Source organism: Triticum urartu, chromosome 5A, assembly GCF_056163025.1.
Source record: "Triticum urartu cultivar PI428250 chromosome 5A, HENAU_Tu73, whole genome shotgun sequence".
Classification (NCBI taxonomy): Eukaryota; Viridiplantae; Streptophyta; class Magnoliopsida; order Poales; family Poaceae; genus Triticum; species Triticum urartu.
Window position 1 is genome coordinate 157,040,774 of NC_141877.1, and position 10,529 is coordinate 157,051,302.

Sequence of the window (10,529 nt, forward strand, 5' to 3'; positions counted from 1 at the left end):
CAATGTTGTTCATATCCGACGAGTCCAATGAACCACTCGACGAAGATACGTCGAGATGAGCTCGGGATGGACTGCATAATCATGTTCGGCATGAGGAGAAGCAGTGCAATAAAACATACCATGAATTACTATGGTGTCCGGATACTTACGACTTCGCCAGGGGCTTGACCCTGGGTAGCCACTCGTCGCCGCTGTAGGCGGCCGTAGTGGAGCAGTCCGGAGGGAGGGTCCTTCCCTTCTTGGACCCTTCGGCCTCCCCGGTTGGGTCAGCCTTCCTTTTCTTATCTCCCCCGACTGGAGGGGAGAACTTTCCTCCTCATCCTCCTCATTTTCATGGGAGGAGGGCGCGTTGGAGTCATCGGACGATGAGTCTGATACAACCTTGCGCTGGAGACCCTTTCGGGTCCCCGTGGCCTTCTTCTTGGTCTTCTTCGCCGGCACCTCGTAAGGTGTCGGAGCCAGCATCTCCGTTAGGAGAGCATCTGCAGGATCTTCAGGCAGGGGGGCTGGGCAATCGAGCTCCTCCGCTGTCTTTATCCAATCCTGTTAATGACATGGAAGCTTAGATCCCGCACATGATTTAACTGGGGCAAATAAATACCCTGTGAGAAATCAAAACTTACCGGATTGGCACGGCGCTTTGCGCTGAGTCCGCGGTCCTCGGTGAGGGAAGGAGGTACCTCGGCGCCCTTGAATAGCACCCTCCAGACGTCCTTGTGTGTCGTGTCGTAGAGCTCTCGTAGCATCTGGTGCTTGGCTGGGTCGAACTCCCACAAATTGAATCCCGTCGTTGACACGGGAGAATCCGGTGGAAGAGCATGACCTCGACCACATTGACGAGCTTCATTTTCTTGCTCATCATGTTCCTGATGCAGGTCTGGAGTCCGATCAGCTCTACCGAAGAACCCCAGGACAGGCCCTTCTCTTTCCAAGAAGTGAGCCGCGTGGGGATTCCGGATCGAAACTTGGGGGCCACCACCCAGTTGGTGTCGCGTGGCTCGGTGATGTAGAACCACCCCGATTGCCACCCCTTTATGGTCTCCACGTAGGAGCCTTCAAGCCAGGTGACGTTAGGCATTTTGCCCACCATGGCGCCTCCCCACTCTGCTTGCTGGCCAACCACCACCTTCGGTTTGACATTGAAGGTCTTCAGCCACATGCCGAAATGGGGCCTGATATGGAGGAAGGCCTCGCACACGACGATAAACGCCGAGATGTTGAGGATGAAATTGGGGGCCAGATCATGAAAATCCAGCCCGTAGTAGAACATGAGCCCGCGGACAAACGGGTGGAGAGGAAATCCCAGTCCGCGGACGAAGTGGGTAAGAAAACTACCCTCTCATGGGGTTCGGGCATAGGGATGATCTGCCCTGCATCTGGCAGCCGGTGCGCGATATCTGCGGCCAGATATCCGGCTTCCCGTAACTTTATGATGTTCTCCTCCATGACGGAGGAGACCATCCACTTGCCTCCCGCTCCGGACATGCTTGGAGTGGCTTGAGAAGAAAGACGCGAAATTGGGCGCTGGAGCTCGAGTGTGTGAGAATGGGTAAGCAAGGAGGAAGAAGGCGTGGGTGAAAAGAGTGAATCCTAATCCCTTTATAAGGGTGGAAGAAGCGATGCGCCTCCCCACTTGCCTAGTAAAATTGCTTATTCCTCAAGAGCCGTAATTGATGGCGCGGTTGGGTTACCCACGTCCGTATTGATGAGAATCCCGTAATAAGGGGAACACGATCTCTGCATTGACAAGACGGTCAAGAAAACCGCCTCGCGATATGTGCGGTGCTGGTTGAGAAAAACGGTTCGAATAATGACCGGGCCGTGGTGTGATGTCATGCTATCAAAAATGTGTCAGCAGATTAGATTTGTGGAAATATTATTCTCTCTACGATGGTATGTGGAACTTGTTTTGCAGAGCCGGACACTATTCTGGTGTTCAAAATCTTCTATGGAGTATTCGGAGGAGGAACCCGCCTTGCAATGCCGAAGACGATACTGTGCGCCGGACTCATCGTCATTGAAGCCTGGTTCAGGGGCTACTGAGGGAGTCCTGGATTAGGGGGTCTCCGGACAGCCGGACTATATCCTTTGGCTGGACTATTGGAGTACGAAGATACAAGATTGAAGACTTCGTCCCGTGTCCGGATGGGACTCTCCTTGGCGTGGAAGGGAAGCTAGGAAATACGGATATGTAGATATCCTTCCTTGTAACCGACTCTGTGTAACCCTAGCCCCCTCCGATGTCTATATAAACCGGAGGGTTTAGTCCGTAGGACAACATACAATCATACCATAGGCTAGCTTCTAGGGTTTAGCCTCTACGATCTCGTGGTAGATCAACTCTTGTAATACTCATATCATCAAGAACAATCAAGCAGGACGTAGGGTATTACCTCCATCAAGAGGGCCCGAACCTGGTAAACATCATGTCCCCTGCCTCCTATTACCATCAGCCTTAGACGCACAGTTCGGAACCCCCTACCCGAGATCCGCCGGTTTTGACACCGACAATAACTAAAAACATTTCTTTCGGTGCAGTGCGTAGATGCACTTTTGAACACTACACTTGACATCGTAATTTGGGAAAATTACAAAAAAAAAAATTGAGCTACATTGTGAATACCGTTTACTAATAGGAAAGAAGTTTCACCTCGATGAGTAGCTTCTCCGTGCATGGAAATCATGTAAGGAATCCAACAACTTGATCTAGATTGGGGTTGATAGATTTTATTGCCAAGATCTTCACCGTGCGCATAGACTGGGTCAAGCTTGTGGGAATCATTTTCTGGAAGATGGTCATAAATACATCAAGAAAAAATTTAAAAATGTGAATTTCAAGAAGACGGAGAAGAAGATGAGTGTTGTACCTGAACGATTACGGATCCAATAAAGAGTTCGGAGAATTTGGCAGACGAGTACACCAACGCTGTCAATTTTGGCGCGTCAATGACCCTGAGTTTTGTTGGACCTTCTAGATCAAATACACGCAATCTCTCAAGGAAAGGCGCATTCTCAATGACCATAACATGGAAGAGCTGGAGTGATCTCTTCCCAATTGATGTCTTGTTGCGGGGCCAGCAAGACACATAAATCCATCGGAGATTAGTTGAGGCGATGTGGAGGCTAATGAACCCGTGGATCTGCTAAAGATGAAGGTACTCGAGCGCAGTACAGCTGCGGAGCAGGTGCTCCATAGCCTTCTTCGAGATGAAAACATCGAAGAGGTCGAGCTGCTTGAGTTGAGGGAGAAGTAGAGCGGGTGCGACATTAATCTGGGGAAGATAGCAGGACCTGAAGCTGGCGCAGCGTTGGCGCGAGGTGGAGCGCGGACGGCGGCAGATAGCGACATCGTCAAGCTTCAAAGCTGAGCTCCTCGAGCTGATCTAGGGTGGGGGATAAGAACCACTCGTCGAACTTGTCTTGGACCTTGCAGTTGGTACTGAACATGCGAGTGTCAAGGCGTCTGGCTGGCCCAAGGTGCGATAAAAGGATCTTGGAGACTATGGCCATGCGTTTGCAATCCCCGTCGCAGAGGCAGCTGTCGACGATGAGGTTGAGGGGTACGCGGCCCCAGAGGGGGCGCCACCGCCGGGAGGGCAGGGCGGTCCGCGCGACAGATTTGGTGGGGAGGAGGCTGCTACCTCTTGAGCATGTGTTGGTTTTCCTTTGAAGAGGAAAGGGCGATGCAGCAAAGTAGCGTAAGTATTTCCCTCAGTTTTGAGAACCAAGGTATCAATCCAGTAGGAGATTACACGCAAGTCCCTCGTACCTGCACAAACAAGCAAGAACCTCGCAACCAACGCGATAAAGGGGTTGTCAATCCCTTCACGGTCACTTACGAAAGTGAAATATGATAGAGATAATAAGATAAATATTTTTGGTATTTTTGGTATATAGATTGGAAAATAAAGATTGCAAAATAAACAACGATAGAAATAGCAAGTAGATAGGAAAATATTATGATGGAAGATAGACCCGGGGGCCATAGGTTTCACTAGTGGCTTCTCTCAAGATAGCAAATTCTGCGGTGGGTGAACAAATTATTGTCGAGCAATTGATAGAAAAGCACATAACTATGAGAATATCTAGGCATGATCATGTATATAGGCATCACGTCCGCGAAAAGTAGACTGAAACGATTCTGCATCTACTACTATTACCCCACACATCGACCGCTATCCAGCATGCATCTAGAGTATTAACTTCATAAGAACAGAGTAACGCATTCAGCAAGATGACATGATGTAGAGGGATAAACTCGAGCAATATGATATAAACCCCATCTTTTTATCCTCGATAGCAACAATACAATATGTGCCTTGCTTCCCCTGCTGTCACTGGGAAAGGACACCGCAAGATTGAACCCAAAGGTAAGCACTTCTCCCATTGCAAGAAAGATCAATCTAGTAGGACAAACCAAACTGATAATTCGAAGAAACTTGCAAAGATATTAAATCATGCATAAAAGATTTCAGAGAAGAATCAAATATTGTTCATAGATAATCTTGATCATAAACCCACAATTCATCGGATCTCGACAAACACACCGCAAAAAGAATTACATCGAATAGATCTCCAAGAGAATCGAGGAGAACTTTGTATTGAGATCCAAAAAGAGAGAAGAATCCATCTAGCTAGTAACTATGGACCCGAAGGTCTGTGGTAAACTACTCACACATCATCAGAAAGGCTATGGTGTTGATGTAGAAGCCCTCCGTGATCGATTCCCCCTCCGACGGAGCACTAGAAAAGGCCCCAAGATGGGATCTCACGGGTACAGAAGGTTGCAGCGGTGGAAATAGGGTTTCATGGTGCTCTCGGATGTTTTCGGGGTATATGAGTATATATAGGCGAAAGAAGTAGGTCAGCGGAGCCATGAGGGGCCCAGGAGGGTGGGGCGTGCCTACCCTCTGGGCACGCCCTCCTACCTCGTGGCCGCCTCGTTGCTTCCTTGAATTCCACTCCAAGTCTCCTGGATTGTGTTTGTTCCAAAAATAACTCTCCCGAAGGTTTCATTCCATTTGGATTCCCTTTGATATTCCTTTTCTGCGAAACACTAAAATAGGCAAAAAAAAAGGGCAATTTGCACTGGGCCTTTGGTTAGTAGGTTAGTCCCAAAAATAATATAAAAAGGTATATTAAAGACCATTAAACATCCAAAGCAGATAATATAATAGCATGGAACAATCAAAAATTATAGATACGTTGGAGACGTATCAAGCATCCCGAAGCTTAATTTCTGCTCGTCCTCAAGTAGGTAAATGATAAAAATAGAATTTTTGATGGTGAATTCTGCCTAGCATAATTCTCAATGTAATGTTCTTTATTGTGGCATGAATGTTCAGATCCGAAAGATTCAAGAAAAAAGTTTAACATTGACATAAAAATAATAATACTTCAAGCATACTAACAGAGAAATCATGTCTTCTCAAAAATAACATGGCCAAAGAAAGTTATCCCTAAAAAATCATATAGTCTGGCTATGCTCTATCTTCATCACACAAAGTATTTAATCATGCACAATCCCGATGACAAGCCAAGCAATTGTTTCATACTTTTGATGTTCTCAAACTTTTTCAATCTTCACGCAATATATGAGCGTGAGCCATGGACATGGCACTATATGTGGAATAGAATGGTGGTTGTGGAGAAGACAAAAAAAAAGAGGATAGTCTCACATCAACTAGGCGTATCAACGGGCTATGGAGATGCCCATCAATAGCTATCAATGTGAGTGAGTAGTGATTGCCATGCAACGGATGCACTAGAGCTATAAGTGTATGAAAGCTCAAAAAAAAACTAAATGGGTGTGCATCTAACTCGCTTGCTCATGAAGACCTAAAGCATTTTGAGGAAGCCCATCATTGAAATATACAAGCCAAATTCTCACTACTAAAATCAACGATTTTACTTAGGGCAGAATACCCTAGGTGAAAGCCTAAAAACTCTAGGTAAAGGCATTACCTAGAGCTTCCCCTAGGTAAAGGGCACTAGGTGAAGTATAGACGGGAAAGAGGGCTTTCCCTACCGTTTTCCACCAGCCCTAGGGGAAGTACACTTTACCTAGGGGCACATGCTCTAGGGAAAGTATACAATGGGTCAGCTTTGCCAACGTGGAAAGTACATATCTCTAGGGTCATATTGCCCTAGGGAAAGCTTGTGGGGCCCTATTTTGATATATAGCAGCAATTTGAATTATAAATATTTGCCATATTGCCCTAGTAACACATGCCAAATTTGGATTTATACCAACCATAATTCAAAATTATTCATCATACAACATATTCATACCACCCAGCAATCCAATAAAAAGCTAGATTAAGTTTCATAAAATGGTTAGGACAATTCAACTTGCATATACAATGAACTACAGACCAAACTACATATTAGCTCGTGTTGCTATACCAAAACACTTCTAAACTAACTACACATGCATCACAATGTTGGCCTTGAGAAGTATATGCTCTGAACACCCCTTGAGCACTTGCAACAGGTTGCCCATCCAGGTCTTAAAGAGGAACATCTGGCTCACAAAACATGAGGCTGAGTATAAGAATCACAAGTTCGGCACTTAGATAAAATATAAAAAATAGGCAGCTTACGTAAGAACACAAAAATCTGCATCATATTAACAGTAGCACAACAACCATGGACATATAGACCTCATGTCGGCAATAACCTGTAAATAACTGAAAATAAGAACAAAATATTTATCTGTTTATACAAAATACCAGAAAATAAGTACAGTGCTATATGATCTATCTGAGTTACAATGCATGTTTTCAAACCTCTCGAAAGTCAACCAAGCTCGAAATGAAACTGCATGTGTCTAGAAAATAGCCTCTCAATTCCTAAGTTTAATCGCATGAAGAAGACACAATTTTTGAACTTTTGCAGCAAAGCATGCGTGTCATGCCTCTCTGTTGCCTTCTGAAATAAAAACCACACTTGACAAACAATGCAGGAACATGTATGGTATCCCACTTGCTAAGTTACTTTTATAATACAACTACATTATGTTATGTTGCAGTCAATTAACCATTAGAGTGCATAAACCACTATAGATGTAAAAGATCATCAAAGGTGCAAAAAAACAACAGGTCAAAAAGAAAAGGAACATCACAGCCATCTCAAAAAAACAGTTACTTGAATTGGCACGTACAAATAACTGAATGTTTTTTAGCCTCACTGAACCCCACTTCTAAATGTCTAAAACCATACATAAGAGAATCTTGAACATCATGTGAATATTACATGAATTAGCAGACGATGGAGAGGAGCTCACCATGGCTATTTTGTAGCTGATGCCAAACAACATCGCCTCAGCCGCGCGGCACCAGGGCCAACGGAAGATGCCGAGGCCAGAGACCAAGCCTACCACCACACACCTTTCCTGACACGATAAACCCCTTCTCCTCTTCATCGGTGATGATGATGTACCATATCCTGCACAAGGACAAACCCAACATCAGCATTTTACTTGAACGTACATGAGAAATCTGAAGCTTCACTGAGACATCATTGTCGTTTGTTAGATTTACAAGTAATTAGACAACCTAGTTTGTTTGTTTTTGTTTTGCGAAATTAGAAAACCTACTTGAGCTATCAGCATACTGCATCTACATGGTTAACAGTAAGATGTATAAGAATGCAGAGTGTGAGAAAATTGGAATCCTCAGACTAGGTAGATAATATTATATCAGTGAACACACAAAGCAACCAACTTGATGCAGATTTAAGAACTTATTGTGAATGCAGAAGGACACAGTCAAGGAATATAACCAGTAGATGCACACAAAAATGTAAAGTATTGCTTGGGCATGCTGAATATTCCTATAGGAGGTGTTTGATGCTACAATGGTTGTTTTTTACTTGGAACTCATTTTTATTCCATTAGCCAAAATGCATAGCATAATCGCTGGGCACCAAGTCCTGTACGAAAGTAGGAGCACCTCCTGGCCAAAGGGCTTGGGGATCAACATCCATCTTTGCACCGAACGACGCAAGGGCGTTAGCTACCTTATTACAAAGTCTGGGACAATGCATAGCCCGAAACGAACAGAAATTAAGTCTAACAAATGCTTTGATCTCTTGGAATAATGTCCACTCGTAGACATATCGTAGTCGCATGTGTTAATTGCCTGAACCAGCTCCCTTGAACTAAATGAAGTCTAACAAACAAACAGAAATTAAGTCTAACAAACGCTTTGATGCTACAATGGCTGGAGCTAAATAACATCGACAGGACAATATTTATGGTGACCAAGGCCAAGAACATGAACAATGATAGTGTAGTAAACTCCATGATGTCTAAATTTATACAGAAGTACCTTCACATAACCCTGAAACAAGCATTAAAACAATATTGTTGATGAAAAACAGAATATGTTTGACGTTATATGATGAATGAGGTATGAAGAAACCAAGAACAAGGCACGATGGCCAGAATAAAAAATTCCACAGCTCTATGGCCATGGACACGTAGGTCATGTGTGTGTGCGCGCGCGTGCACGTGTGTGTATGTGTGTGTGTGCGTGGGTGCGTGTGTGTGTGAGAGAGAGAGGGCAGAGGAAAGAACCAGTGGCTTACCACGAGCTATCCCAGAGTGGAAGAAGAATCGGGGCCACCGAAGAGGCAGGGCAGGAGGGGTCATAGTGGAAGAAGCCTCGGTCACACCACACGGTAACTCTGTCGTGCGCCAAGATCTACATGTTGGTCAATTGGTCAAACAAGCAGCTTCACGACTTAGTTGAGACCATGATGAGCTGAGCAAATATATTGTGTAGATGCACATCTCTCAGTTTCCTGAAATAAAAGAGTGGGATATGAGGACATTTAGGATGAATCCCGTATTTAAACTAGTATATGATGAACTGAAGGATGCATGTCCAGATTTCACATGCATGAGAGATGGATGTCTTGCACGACCTCCAGGTCCCTAGTAACTAACTTGATTGATCTCAACTCAATGGGGGCAATTTCTTAACAGACTCAAATATCATCTATTCTTTTATTGATGGATGCAGCTCACTGCCAATCAGGTGATATGCCTACCAAATAAAAATCTAACCTAAAGGCTACAACAAAAAACCAGAATTCATGCAACGATTGACTTCATAGAATGACAGAAGTAAGAACACTCCTGTCAAACCTCTCTTTGCCTTCTCAAATGAAAATCACAATTGAGAAAACAGTGCAGGAACATGAATGTCACCCCACTTGCTAAGTTACTATTATCACATAACTATGTCATGTTATGATGCAGTCAATCAACCATATATAATTTTATTGCGGTTAGAATAATAAACCACCCAATTTCTAACATGTTGAACTGCCGAAATACCATTTAATTATAATGCCAACTGCCTAAATTATGTAGCTCGTGTTTATATCATTATGACATACGAAGATATATTGCAGAACAGAGTCTAGTCCGAACGAGGGCTAGCGAGCGAGGGAATTAACTGAATAAGATCATCACACAAATATTTACCTAGAGATTTTTACAGTGAGTATCAATGACTCATGTTACATATAAACTAATGTCCTGATGCAATGAGCAGTCACAAATCAAATGATAAGAAAATTAATAGCATCTAGAGAATATTGCATTACAAGATTGGTTCCAACCAGAAGGGGAGATGGAGGACCTTGATAGTGGTGGAAGCATGGTGGGAGAATGGACCTTGGGCAGTATGGGGTCGTCGGCGTAGATCCATTCTTAGAGAAGGGCAGAACGCACGGTGAACCGGATGCCATGGCTCCTCCTGTAGTGGGCGGCGACGGATCCGGTGCACCAGGACCTCGCCCTGTGCTCGTCGGCGCAGATCCTTTGGATGGACAAAAGGATTCAGGGAGGCCATGGCTGCTCCCACGATGGGGATGATAGATCTGGTGCACGGGGATCTTGCCCTGTTGGGGCCGATCTAGTTCCCCCTTGCTCCTTGCATGCTGCAGGATCGGCATGGGGCGGCTAGGGAGAGAAGGAGGCTGCAGGTTGGGGCTGAATCGGCATGGGGGCGGCTTGGGAGAGAAGGAGAACAGAGGAGAAGGTGGATTTTTGGGCCGGCGGACGGAGATGAGGAAGGTGACCTAAATACACGCGTCCACGTCTTTCTCACTGGGCAGTGCGTCCATGACAAAATATGGCGTAGGCCACCCAAAGAAAGCGCGCGGACAATGAGAAATGAACGGGAGGCCGTGGCTACCTTTTTTCCAATGAAAAATCACACAGGAATTTCCCTTTCCCTAGGGTGTACTGTTCATGGCTATTGTTTCCCTTGAGGAGATCAATGAGCTCTAGGTAAAGAACTTAGCCCTAGGTAAAATCGTTGATTCTAGTAGTGTCTATAATGTAAAATTCCCACTAGTATATGAAAGTGACAACATAGAAGACTCTCTATAATGAAGATCATGGTGCTACTTTGAAGCACAAGTGTGGTAAAAGGATAGTGACATTGTCCCTTCTCTCTTTTTCTCTCATTTCTTTTTTCTCTTTTTTTTATTTGGGCCTTTTCCTCTCTTTTTAT

General features: G+C 44.7%; 1 protein-coding gene across 7 annotated transcripts; it reads right to left on the bottom strand.

Moving 5' to 3' along the window:
* Window positions 1-6,213: 6,213 nt before the first annotated feature.
* On the bottom strand, window positions 6,214-10,158 carry LOC125508211 (uncharacterized). Of its 7 annotated transcripts, none has more exons than XR_015604225.1 (5): window positions 9,651-10,154; window positions 8,590-8,705; window positions 7,286-7,446; window positions 6,603-6,679; window positions 6,214-6,523 (listed from the first exon to the last, which is right to left on the bottom strand). XR_015604225.1 is itself a non-coding variant. In XM_087525732.1 (4 exons), exons 1-3 carry the CDS (start codon window positions 9,861-9,863, stop codon window positions 7,323-7,325), a joined length of 453 nt encoding a protein of 150 aa, XP_087381858.1. In that variant the 5' UTR covers window positions 9,864-10,154; the 3' UTR covers window positions 6,214-6,543; window positions 7,286-7,322. The 7 variants fall into 7 exon arrangements, 4 of the variants coding, with proteins under 4 accessions (XP_087381858.1, XP_087381856.1, XP_087381857.1 ...); XR_015604226.1 differs by having other exon boundaries at window positions 6,603-6,689; XM_087525732.1 differs by lacking the exon at window positions 6,603-6,679 and having other exon boundaries at window positions 6,214-6,543.
* Between the last annotated feature and the right edge of the window lie 371 nt (window positions 10,159-10,529).

Excerpts from the sequence above, each read along its gene's own strand:
- LOC125508211 (XM_087525732.1), bottom strand. The coding sequence starts at position 9,863 with ATGGCCTCCCTGAATCCTTTTGTCCATCCAAAGGATCTGCGCCGACGA. Across the intron at positions 8,706-9,650 it reads ATGCTTCCACCACTATCAAG|ATCTTGGCGCACGACAGAGT; the intron begins GTCCTCCATCTC and ends ACCAACATGTAG. Across the intron at positions 7,447-8,589 it reads CCACTCTGGGATAGCTCGTG|GATATGGTACATCATCATCA; the intron begins GTAAGCCACTGG and ends GTCCTTGTGCAG.